Raw genomic sequence first — 13390 nt, 5'->3', positions numbered from 1 at the left:
GTAGAAAAATTACGATGAGCAGAAATTTAAAATTTTTAAATTTATGAAATGATGTAATAAAAATAATTTTAAATAACTATTAATATTGTTATATGAGATGATATTTTAGTAGTTAAAATTTAAAAATGTTTAGATAAAGTTTAATATTTAATATCATAAGTTATTTTTTTATATAATAAAATAAAGATTAGAAAAGATTACTATATGCATTTTAATATATATTTAAATTTTAAAAAATAATTCACTTTTTTATTTAATAAAAAATTTAATTTCATGAAACATTTTAATGAACATAAATTTAAAATTTTTATTTTTTTTAAAAAATATAGTAAAAATATTTTTAAATAATTATTAATATTTTTATATGAGATAAAATTTGAATAATTAAAATTTAAAAATATTTAGATGAAAGTTAATCGCTATAATTGTTACTGTCATGAGAAGGGCTGCGTGCGCCTACTCTCATATCTTAAAATTGTTGAAAGTCCTAACAAAGGCCCAAAGTCGATGGTTTCTTACAAGATATCCAGCCCAGATCGATATTTCCGAATCGATTGCTTCCATACCAGGTAGCTCTAGCACTTCACGTGCCCACAATACTGTAGTCAGGTCGGGTATTTTGCCTTGAATCTTCCTTTTCATGCTTGATTTTGAGTTCTTTCTATATTTATGCTGTTTTATGTGAGTCATCAATCACATATGCTCCTATTATTGACATGGTTAATTGTGCTGCTTGTGCGGGATTGTCCGTTGACTAAATGTTTGATATAATGCCGCAATGAAGTTTGTTGATGCAATAGTTGCATGTTGATTTCTGTATTTGTAACGTAGAGAATTTGGTTAGCTAATAATGATCTGTATGCATGTACGGAAGTTTCTCCATTCTGCAAAGTGTTTTACATCGAAGAGAAATTGTACTGTCCACTTGCATTTGATGTTGTATCACTGCTCAAGAGAATCCCAGGATGAAGTTTTGCCTTTTGAGTGGTATAAGAAGGCTTTCCCAACTATAACAAAATTGACCCACCAGTTAAAAAATGTCGATTTAATTGATGGAAAGTTGGTGAATATCAATGATGATTCAATCGTTATTGATGATCGTATTGCGGACAAGATGCATACATTGAAGTCACTTGTAAGTGTGTTTATTGGTTCGCCTTGGGTTCAGCAAAATCTAAAGGAAAATGTAGAGGCCATTTCAGCTAATACAAAATTCAAGCCAGTTGTTTCTTTTAGCAAGCTACGTGAAAGAGAGCCCATGATTGTGAATTCCCTAACCAAAATAAGCAATTTCCTTAGTGTATCTGCTCAACAAAGGAAGTTGGTGCGTTCTGCAATATGCCCACAGGTGACACAGCACCGGATTTGGACAGGTGCTCTTGAGGAGATCCTCAATGGATTGAAGTCAGAGATGGACTCTTTGTGTTATGAATATTCAGGCAAAGGGAGTAACATGGGGCAGCAGATAATTTCTAGCTGTTTAAAGTTCCTAGCTCATACTGGCATCTCAAATCATGAGTGCACTTCATGGATGCAGCTTGGATCCCATAAAAGTGTCAATCCTCAAAGTTCTGGTACATGGGAAGAAGTTCTTGAGATGTTCAATGATCTCATTAGGTGTTTGGAAAGCGAGAAGGGATTACTTTATCATGTGGCAAAGCTTGAGGTGATGAAAGAAGGGTTGTCTCAGATCAAGGATGTTTTGGTTGACAAGGGTATTGGATACAAGGAGGCTCGGCATCAGGAAAGCCTGGTGCAGAAGAAGCTCTCCAAAACACTGGGTCACTCTTCACGCTGTTTGTTCACGCTTTTATTGTATTACCTCTATGGACATGTTAGAGACATTGAAGTTGATTTATGTGGAGGAATTTATGGTGGTGAAGGTGGCGCTAGGTTTTGCTTGTGCATGGGGAGGATTTTGACTTCAGATGAGGAGAAGATGGTTAAGAGCGGGGTGAAGCAGTTGGACAGGGCTCTTGGGCTATTCAAGTTTATATGGGAAACAGCAGGGATGCAAGGGTTTTTGGAACTGCAAGGTCATCTGTGGTGTGTTGGGGCCAAGGATAGGACACTTACGCATAGAGGAACCTTGTTCTTTGTACATGGTATCTTTGACAAAAAATGAAATCAAAAAACCAACTCAGTTGTAATTTTTCATATTTCACAACGAAATTTGATCCGATTACTGCCTGGAAGACACTTTTGCTATTCTATCTATTACTTTGGTTTATAAAATTCTTTCATAGAGACCAATCTTTATACTTTCCAGAACACTTAATACTTTAGTTGCTGCTTAGAACGAAAGGCCTACTTATTGGATATGGAAATTCCCGTCTCCTTCTAGATTCCAAATATATATATCATGTGGCCAGCTGCAATTCAAAGTACATCACTTGAATAAAAATTTGATGCTCCTGTCTTTATTGATCAAGTTTATTATATTTGTTCTTTGCAGTTTTCATCTAATTATTCAGATGTGGACTGTAACGCTGATTTGATTATTTGGTGAACACCACAGTATCTCTCTACTTACTGAGCAGCTTTTCCTGATTGTTGCTGGGTAGATTCTACATTACTACAACTGTATGGGAGAGTAAACTAAGGAAGCATTATAAGGTTAAGCTTGCAACAGAAGAAATGGAACAATCATAGGATAACTTTGGTGGGAAACATTGATATAAAAAAAATGACAGTTACACAATTTGAAAATCCAATATGAAAGCAACTGAAATAATACACTACCAAGTCTGTATCACAGAACAAACAGCCGTATGAAAGTGAGCAGAAGAAGAATAACTGCTGCAATGACAGAAATGACTGCCCATGGATTGTTGAAGTAATTGTGTTTCAATGTTGCCTGCCACTTATGCCAACGTACCTTGCAGTAGTCATTCAAATCTTCGCAGAGAAGTGAATAATAGAACACATTAGAATCAAACAAAATTTCCTTGGCAAGGTTGTTGAAAAGCATTGATGCTTCCAGGTTGTTAGCCAGCATGTTTTTCATAATCCCACATTTGACAAGTAATTCTACATCATGAGGAGTGTTTATAAGGATGTCCATGAGGACAATATAGTCACTTACATATGAAATCTTGCAATGGCATTGCTCGAATGCTATAAGATTCCTGAAAAATGCTTCTGTCATCTCACTCACCCTTACATATGGTATTTCCAGGACACCATCAGTAAATTGTATGTCCAGTAAGTGTTTGTTTGATGCTACCTTAAATTTAACTCCAGCTTCATGAAGCTCAGTTAAGCTTTTTGCCCCTTTGAACTTTAGTCTCCTCTGCTTTGGTGGTTGCGTTTGTTTGAATGGCTGGTGACAAAGTATTAGGAAATCAACGAAATGCCTTACTTCATTGCTATTCATGGTATTGAAGTGATGATCTAGTTGCCCAAAGGATTTGAAATAAGCACCAGTTAACTGAAGAATGGAAGGCCACTCAGGTGAACCAGAAGCTGCTCTGCTCTTGGCAAAGTCCAAGACATCACTAAGAATGAAGTATGGAAGCTGATTTTCAATCAACAGCATGTCGCGATATATATCGAACACGAGACCTGTTCTATCATAGACACATTCTATTGCAGATGTTAAGTGAGGAAAAACTCTACCCAACAAAATATCAATAGTGAAGGCCGCATCAACAGTGATGATTTGCACAAATTCATTACTGGTAAGTTCAATAGTCTCAGCATAACAGTTTCTTGCTCTTTCCTCCCTTTCTTTTATAAAATTTACCAGATCATCCAACTTTACCTTTGTCTGCCGCAGAAAATTCTGTAAATGCCTCCATTTGTGCTCTTCCATGGCACCTAAGCCAGCCCTGCCATGGTGAAAAGGACCAATCGAAACTAGTCGAGGTGTGTATGCATTCTCATTTACATCTCGGAGTCTCTTGGGAACTCTATAAATACATCTCTCTGAGGATACAGGAGCCAAACTTTCCAACCTGCTCTTCATAGAGGTTACCAACAGACTGGCTTGAAGATCTTCTATAACAATTGAGGTATCATTGCTTGTTTCTCCTTGAATTGCCATCCAATTGTCGATGTGATTTGAGTTTGGCTAATAACATGAAATGGAAAAATGATACTAGAAGGAATTAAAAGAGATGGCAATGTAAAACCTGTTATCTTGGCAGTCTAGACTTGAAGGTATGAAGTCAATGGTATTCTCTCTATTTCCTTCCCTAATTGCAAGTGGATGCTTATGTAATATTCTATTCACATATTCATTTTGAAAAGTCATTGGACGTAAGCTACAATAAATTCATACAAAATTCTGAATCTCAACCTAACCCCAAACATCTTCTAATGAATGGATTGTTTTGTGATGTCCCAAAATATGTCCAAGAGGGGGGGTGAATTGGACTTTAAAAACAATTTTTTGTTCTTGCTCAAAACCTTTGAAAATTGCAGCTAGGTTCAACTCAATTAACTAATGTGAAATATGAACAATACAGCTCTATTGACAAGTTGATTCAAAGTTAAGCTATATGCAATCAGTATACTGATCTAACAAATTATATAATCATTCAGCAGAGATATCAGTAATCTGAATACATTTTTAACACAAAGAACGAGCGATATACGGATATTCTAGCGTGACAAATCAAATAACAAGCAGATTATATCAGATGTCAGCAGATTTAGCAGTAAACTAATTTTCTCAATTTGCAGCAAGGTTATCAGCAAACAATATCAACTTTCATATCAGCAGAAGCATATCAATCATAAAGTTAAAATGCATAAATGTAAAGAGCAAGGGTTGAGAAAATGAACACTGAAATTTTTATAGTGGTTCGGCTCAACTAGCCTACATCTACTCTCTCAAAGATCCCACTTTGAGTCTTCACTTCACTATTCTTCTCTTTTAAAGGCAAGAGACAAAAGCCCTTTACAAATCTTCTCACCAAAACTTTTACAAGTAGCTTCACACTTCTACCGAGTGTTATCCCAAACACTTTTCACAACCAAGCTTCACTAAGTGCTTGAATGACCTCTCATAAATGATAATAATGTGTTTAAAACTCACTCTCACTCAATACAACAGAATCTATAAAGAAGAGTTGAGTAGATAAGCCAATGATGAGCATTAAAACACTTTGAGCACTTTGAATGAAAGCTTTTATGATTTTGAACAGTGAAGTGTGAAAACTCATATACATTTATTATTTATTATTATTTTATTTTAATTAGCTAACAATAATTTAATATATTTATAAAAAAAATATATATATTTTATTGGATGGTCTGCTTATTTATTTTTAGATATATATATTATTTTTGAAATTAAATATATATCTGCAATCTGAACAACCCAGTTCAATAATAACTCTTATCCCATTCTACACCTAATAGAACTCTTGAAATATATATATATACCCTAATCATCTTTTCTGCTAAACTTTGCTCTCAAAACCTGGTTGTCACCTCTATCAAATACTCTCAACAGAGAATCCCTAAATTTTTACTTCTCCATTCATCACATTCGATTCTATTTTCAAGGTAGAAATTCTCATTCTTTATTTAATAATGGGTGAATTTGATTTTATTTTCTTTCCTCGATTTGTTACAACTACTCTAGAAATTTATTTCTTCTCTTTGACTATTGGTACTGAATTGGGTTGATCATAATTACTGTGAAACGATAACTTTGATTTTAGATTATATATATTAAAATTATTTTATATATATATAAAAACATTTGAATCCCTGTCGACATTTGAATCACTGTCGACGTCCTTGTATCTGTTCCGTCCAAGGTTTATATATATATATATATATATATATATATATATATATATATATATATATATATATATATATTAAAATTATTTTATTTTATTATTATTTAATATTTTTCTTTTATATTTTGGGTATGTAGGAGATTCAAATATTCATTCTGTCAGCTGAAATTGTCTCTCTTATATTGAATCTAGCTATTATTTTGGAGGTTCCAGGTGAGTGGTAATTATAGTACATGGCACCGTTTTTGTCCCTTTTAAAATTTCTTAGCATTAAGTTTGTTATTAAATGAAATTTTAAATCAATATTTTAACAATGATTTTATATGTGATTTTCTATAGTTTTATTTTATTATTAAATTTTATTTCGATTTTGATTAAATAATTGATTTTGCCAACTATCTCTGCATTAGACCCATTAGGATTCCGGGAACAGGCCTTTAATGTATTTATATTGATTGATATTTGACTATAAAATTTACCGATGTGTTACTGAATTGATCTGAGATTGATTTGATTTTATTGAATTGATTTGAGATTGATTTAATTTTACTGAATTGATTTGAGATTGATTTGATTTTATTGACTCTCTGAAACTATTGAAATACACTATTGGAATTGCACTATCAGTTATTCTGAAATTTTTTATTGATTTTGATTGATTTGTACAAATTGATTTTCTATTTTGAATTGGTACCTGTGCCCAGTATCTGTTTCTGTTATCTGGCCCCGCCGTGTGGACTATCACGGTATTAGGTTGCATTGTCGAGTCATGCATCATTGCAGTTTTTGGTTTGCATTAGTATCATATGCATTGATATCTGTGAAGGAGGAGGAAGGTATCTGATATCTGGTAGCGCGCTTACCATCTGGCCTTTGGTGATGTGGGGTATCATCACCCTGGTGCACTGTACCCTAAAATTTTTATTGAATGAATTTTCTTTTATATATATGTTTTATGAAGTTATTTTATTAATGATTTTGACAGCATGAGCATGATTTTATTGAATAGAAAATTTATTGTGAAATTAATCAAGCGTCTGCCTGTTCCTATTCCGTTGTGTGCTATAATTATCATTGATTGAGCATCTAGCTCAAACCACGTTTTCTCATGCATTCTGCATCAGTAGAATTCTGCAGCTGATCCAAATATTCAGTCCATTCTCTGGAGAGGGACAACTTTGATTTGTTTTCATGGTATGCCCGAATTCATGTTTTCTCGGGCTAATAATTAGTTTAGTTTATTGAACAGTTTAAGTTTTTATTGAAATCTGTAGAGACTTCGCAGTTTACCTATGAGATATTTATGATGTTTATTCAGCATTTTGTTTATTTGAATTTTGTCTATTTTTAGGATTAGTAAGTAACAATATATTTATTCAAGATATTCTGATAAGGCTTGCATGATTTAAGAATACTTAAATTATGCATGATCACGGATTCGTAATTTTGGGTCGTGACAAAACTGGTATCAGAGCTCGGTTAAGGTCTAGTAAACTTGCGGAGCATAGGATCCTTAACGTCTTTTCAGTTTATCATTGCTTCAGATATCTACGGCCTTTGTACTTTTTCACCTGTCTTAATTTGGCTCACATTTTCAAATTTAATACTTGTTTATTAAAATGAATAAGTGCCTGAGTCTGTTAAACGTAAGAGGAGAGCTTGGGTCAAGGGTCTTAATGGTGCAAACCTTGATCCAACAAGGGAGGTACCCCCTAAAACTATTAATCAGACATCTGAACAGATGCCTATGGCTAAGACTGGGGCACAACCATTCTTTTGTTTCTCCATACTTTTCCATGATATTTAGTACACCACCTACTTTGTAAGAGTATCCTTCATCTGTATCAACACCTATGAGGAACGCAATAGACACTAATATGGTGTATAGGGGATGTATAGTTCACATTGGAGATAGGGAATTAGTTGCAGATCTTGTTTCTTTGGATACGTTTGAGTTTGATGTGATTTTAGGCATGGATTGGTTTGCCACTTATCACGTTTCATTGGATTATCATAATAAAGTTGTACTCTTTAAATTCCTAGGGAGGCAGAATTTCAATTTCAGGGAGATCGCAGTATAGCCTCTAGTAATCTTATGTCTGTAGTGAGTGCTAGACGATTATTGCGAAAGAGGTGTAAAGGGTATCTAGCTTATGTTAGAGATGTTCAGGTAGAAGGTGTGTGACACCCCTTACCCGACTACAGTGTAGCCGAGCAAGTTATGCCACTCAGTGTGCCGGAGCACTCTATTTTATCTTAATTCATTTTTATCATAGTTTTTGAAAATAATTTGTGAAATATAATTCATTTATTGAAATTGTAATTTATTTGAGGTTCCGAAAATTTTATAGAAAATCCGGCGGAGTACCGGCTAAAAATGGAGAAATCAGTTCTTCGGAACCTGTGAAAAACACTTCCTGTCACGACCCAACCTATGGGCCGGACCGGCACTAGGACCTGGGCCAGCCTAAAGCCCCCGAGGCCCGTAGTAAGCCTTAACTGTTCATTTACCCAATTCTAAGGCCCATTGGGCCCAAATTCAAGAAACCAAACGGACAGAGTCCGGCCATAAAATGGACTTTCCAACGGGGAGTTTTTGACTCACCCGACCTGTAAACACAATAAATACTCAATTGGGGAGCTCAGCTCACCCTCCACATACTCATCAACATAAAATAAATGGGAGCTCAGCTCCCTCATCCAATCCATCAACATGCATAACATATTTAAGTTTACAGGTCCAACATGATAAAAATATTACAGACCAAATTCAAATAAATACTGCTAACACATGCGGAAATTCTAGGAGTAATTAAAATTACACAAACATGGATAAACAACCTGCGAAGGATAAAAGCAGGTTAACCCAGAATAAAATATCCTCCTGTGGCCTGTAAAAATTTTTGAACAGGAGTGAGCGTTCGACTCAGAGAGTAAAATATCAATCTTAACTATAATCTCTATAACTATCTGAAACTAATGCAACCTGTAGAGTGAAATGCAACATTAACATCATATTCACATCATAGCATCAAAAAGGTAATTTGGAGCACTCACGCACCTCGTAGCATCAATCATAATATATTGGGAGCCGATCCTGCAGACTCTCTTAAATCCAACTCGGTGCGTGAAGAACTCAAGCCGGACTGTCGCTTAATAAACCAAATCGAGGGTCCCAGCGAAGAACTCAAGCCGTGACTACCCCTCGAAGGAACGGGTCCCAGCGAAGAACTCAAGCCGTGACTACCCCGTCCTATCCATAGTCCACACCACATCACACGCACGCCAACGCACGCACACTGCTCCAAATTACCACAACAACACTCATGGCACATTAACATTTATGAATGATACATAAATCGTGCCTAGAGTTTATCTACATAAATATATTCATATAAGTGATGCATGGGCATCTTGAACATATAATAATATCGAAATTATAATTAAAATTAATATTTTACTCACGGACTTGACGACAAATTACGTGGCGGTGGCGGAGGAAGAAGGCATCGGCTCACCCGACAATTACATTACATCTAATTAATACAATCGACTCAATACAAACAAAGAAAAAGACCAATTACGCCCTAAGTCGTGCGAAAATCCGGTGAGTCTCCTATACCTAGGACCTACCCAACCTGCAAAAGGGCTAAAAACGCACTTCTATATTCACAATCCATATATCAACAGTTCAATCATATCACACAGCCCCTCCTGGGCCCATCAAATCAATTATCCATCACAATACGCAAAATTTCAATTTAGTCCTTATTATTGATCATTTTTGCAAAAACTGCCCAAACAAGCTCTAAAAATTATAAAACTTTGCCTCGGTCCTTAGCAATATTACTAAGCTATTGCAAAAAGAATCGTAATTTTCTAAGCTACCACGAATATTTTACGGATTTTTAATCCTATTTAAGCACTAGAAAATTACGAAAAAACAAGGTTCGGGTTTACCTTTGCCGATTCCGACCTCGGGGACGCGCTCGGGACGTCTGACAATGGGGGGGTAGGCAAAATCTCGGCCCAATTCGGAGACTTTTCACGTAGCAGTCCATGCGATCCAAATTTGCGAACTTGGTCAATCGCCGAATTTCCGCGAATTGAGAATACCTACACGAAGCCCATAACACGGGGGTTAGTACATAAATTTTTCAGAATTTTCTAAGCTCATTTAACGCCGGAAAAACATCGCGAAGTTAGTGGGACCCACCGAAAAACGTTGTCGGAAAATTTTGAAATTAATATCCCGCGAAGCTCTCGTCGAGTGGAGCGTGCTGGTAGCCTCGGTTTTCTCGTGGGATTCACGGTTTTCGAGAAATCTAGCCCAAAAGTCGAAATGGGCTAAAATCTTCCCGAGCTAAAATCGGACAATCCGCTCGATGGATTTCGGCGTTCTTGGTGTCTATGGAAAGCTCTCGCCGAGTAGATGGTTTTGGACACAAGACCCGGTCCAATCGGTGACCGGATCGGCCGGATTTGGCCGAGGAAGCTGAAGCGGCGCGGAGAGGAGAATCGCGCGTTCCGGCCGTTCGGCGCCGGCTGGCCGACGGGCAGGGAGGCGGCCCGTGAGGAGGACGCAGGGGAGGCGGTGGCGGCAGGGGAGGGGAGGAGAGAGAAAAGAGAGAGAGAAGGGGAGGGCGTCGCGCGCGGGAGGAAGAGGAAGAAAAAGAGAAGAGACCGGTCCGATCCGGTCCGGTTCGATTCGGCCGGTTCGATTCGAAATACAAAATTTTGAATTTTTACTCTGCCTCGGGACCGAAAACGAGGTCCAAAAATTCCGAAAAAAATTTCCGAAAACTCAGAAAAATACGTAGACTCCAAATATATTTTTAGTTTTGCCACGTGGTCTTTAAATTAATTTTTAAAAATCATCAAAGTTTATATTTTCGGAAAATCGAACCCGATTTTTAAAATCCGAAAAATCTCAAAAAAAATTCCTAAAATTTAAATAAAATTTAAATATCAAAAATACCCATAATTAATAAAATTTTGGGGTGTTACACTTCCTATGATCATATTCAATCAATCCCAACTCCAATTATCAACAAATTCTCAGAATAATTTCATCAATTTCATTTATTTCCCAATCATTCATCTCATGGTACTCATATACAATTCACATTTTGTATCACATCAAGTTACAGCAATTTCTTAACGATTCCTCTATTTGTCATTTCACATCATCATTAGACTCAAATCATAAATAAATTCTCACATGTGATTTATAATCACAAGTTACAAGTACTTACATTAATACAAAATTATATTACATTTGTTCAAATACATATGATAAAATAAGAGTTTAATTACCAAATTTACAAAAATCTCAAAATACAAAATGGGACCTAGTGTCCTACCAATGCACTGTAGTCTGTGAGGTGACACGGACGCTATGCAGAACTGCGAATGGCCTTACCCAATCTGTGGTCTACCGGGCCCTCTGTCCAAATCTTCAGTACCTACGCGTTGCAAAAGCGACGCGCTAAGCATAAAGCTTAGTGGTGCCAATAATACAAGAAAATATAATATGCAAATAAAAATAATAATTTCCTTGCTATTGTGTTCATAAGAATTGACTAATTACTAACTTATTGTTTAGTCGAGGGCTAATCATGTTTTATGATATTAACTTCTTCATGCATTTTGTTAATTATTTTCTTCATGATCTTGAGTTTCTTTGTATTTTATCATAATCATTCCTGATATTTAATTTTTGTATTTTCTTTAACAATCAGTTCAATTACAATTATACGTTTCCATGCCCAAGTAACCTATACTGAACGACTGGACTGGATAACGGGTCGTTGGCATTGGACACCGCGGTGTCTCGGGCCGTCATACCATGGGACGCAGAACGTCAACCATGTATGCAGTCAGTATGGCTAAAAAACCATGATATCACATAATCGGGCATAAAAGCCATGAATACTGGCATAAAAGCCATGAATACGGGCATAAAGCCATGAATACAGGCATAAAACCTTTCGCAGTACTGCTAAAACAATACCCTATTGGCATGCCAAACTATCCAAACCAATCTTGTTAGGTATACTAGGGCATTTGATACTTTAAAATTCTTCAATCTTTGAATTTTAACTTTTGGTGTCACTATTCATTTCATTGGCCAACAAGAAAGTTGACTTTTGCATAGAAAGTAGGTACATTGACTTTGGCACTTCAAACATACCACATTTTCCATTTAAAACTTGTTGGAAGTGATCACCATTACCATTTCTAGGCTTAAACCAAGGGAAACAAAATTTTCAGTTTTTGAAGCTTAACTTTACTGTTCCATTAAGCTAATCTGATGGGAATTTGAGGAAATGGTAAACATGAAAGTTGTTCCTTATTTTGTCTAGTTGAATTTCTTTTTTTTTAATCACTCCATTTGGAGTTTTGTAGCTCAAGTTATGGCCAAAATAAGTTTACTGTTCACGTGTACTGTTCATGCTGAAATTTTGGGTTTTGGCAGATTTTGGTCCAACTTTGGTCAGTAATTTGACCAAGTTAAGTTCATAATTTGGTCTAACTTTCTTCATATGAAATGTTCTACCATGCCTTAGGTTTCCATCGGTTCAAGAATCGCCTAAATCCGAGTTTTCTAGAGGGAGTTATAGTCATCCAAACATTACTGCTCAAATGAAAATCTGCAGAGTTGTAGGTTTGATAACTTAAATTTGCTCAATAATTTGAATGGGTTAATGGCATAATTTGGGATGATGTTCTTCATGAAAGTTGTTTGTCTATATCATATCTTGTTACTGTAAAAATTTCAGGTCAATTTGACCATTCTACAGTGAGTTATGGCCAAATGAACAGTTACTGTTCATTTGGTCATTATGCAGGGGCTGTTTGCAGGGTATCCGGATTGGGGCCAACTTTTGGTCCTCTTGCTTTGGTCTTTTGGGCATGGTTTCTTCAGAAAAAATGTGCTATTATAAGCCTAGTTTCATATCCAATTGGCCAAACACCAATTGGACCAACACAGCCAAGGATATGGCAGTCCAAGTGGACTGCAATTCTAGCCACCCTGCTGCACTCACAAGGCAGCCTACCATTTCAGTTTGTAACACTCTAATGCACCTCAAATTATAGTCAACATACCTCAAATGGTCACTAATTGACCATTAGAATGTTCTTTAACCATTTCATAAGCCAAATCAAAATTTTCACTTCCAAACCCTAGCCCAAGTTCAAGTTTCACCCATATTACCTTAGTTTAACTCACTAATTCATTATCACATGCATATATTCTTTAATCATGATCTTTAGTCCACTTAAAGTCCATCAAAACAATCACTCTCATCCCTTCCTTAGGGCTGCCGAAATTGATGGTGTCACACCCCGGCTTAGTGGGCCCCAGCTCAAGCCCCTCTATGGGTGGCCATCTTGCCGGCGTACCCCTCTAGAGGCCGGCGATGCAACTCAAATCGGTACTGTCCGCTTTGGTGGAGTTCAATCCCTTCGCCCTGCAGAGCTAGGATTCGAACCCATATCACCTCACGGGTTTGCTTCGCCTCTTACCAATTGAGCTGCATGGTAAGAGGCAAAGCAAACCCGTGAGGTGATATGGGTTCGAATCCTAGCTCTGCAGGGCGAAGGGATTGAACTCCACCAAAGCGGACAGT

At 36.4% G+C, this 13390-nt stretch overlaps 2 protein-coding genes across 3 annotated transcripts; one reads left to right on the top strand and one right to left on the bottom strand.

Annotated features, from left to right (window-relative positions):
* Nucleotides 1-459: 459 nt before the first annotated feature.
* Nucleotides 460-2195, top strand: LOC110657866 (uncharacterized). Of its 2 annotated transcripts, XM_058129633.1 has the most exons (2): nt 460-569; nt 875-2195. In XM_058129633.1, exon 2 carries the CDS (start codon nt 935-937, stop codon nt 2123-2125), a length of 1191 nt encoding a protein of 396 aa, XP_057985616.1. In that variant the 5' UTR covers nt 460-569; nt 875-934; the 3' UTR covers nt 2126-2195. The 2 variants fall into 2 exon arrangements, with proteins under 2 accessions (XP_057985616.1, XP_021670968.2); XM_021815276.2 differs by having other exon boundaries at nt 496-2195.
* Nucleotides 2196-2649: 454 nt separating this feature from the next.
* Nucleotides 2650-4207, bottom strand: LOC110657865 (putative UPF0481 protein At3g02645). Its single transcript, XM_021815275.2, has one exon. It carries the CDS (start codon nt 4043-4045, stop codon nt 2753-2755), a length of 1293 nt encoding a protein of 430 aa, XP_021670967.1. The 5' UTR covers nt 4046-4207; the 3' UTR covers nt 2650-2752.
* Between the last annotated feature and the right edge of the window lie 9183 nt (nt 4208-13390).

This window comes from Hevea brasiliensis, chromosome 11 (genome assembly GCF_030052815.1).
Source record: "Hevea brasiliensis isolate MT/VB/25A 57/8 chromosome 11, ASM3005281v1, whole genome shotgun sequence".
Taxonomy (NCBI): domain Eukaryota; kingdom Viridiplantae; phylum Streptophyta; class Magnoliopsida; order Malpighiales; family Euphorbiaceae; genus Hevea; species Hevea brasiliensis.
This window is presented reverse-complemented; position numbering and strand designations above follow the sequence as displayed.

Excerpts from the sequence above, each read along its gene's own strand:
- LOC110657865 (XM_021815275.2), bottom strand. The coding sequence starts at position 4,045 with ATGGCAATTCAAGGAGAAACAAGCAATGATACCTCAATTGTTATAGAA.
- LOC110657866 (XM_021815276.2), top strand. The coding sequence starts at position 851 with ATGATCTGTATGCATGTACGGAAGTTTCTCCATTCTGCAAAGTGTTTT.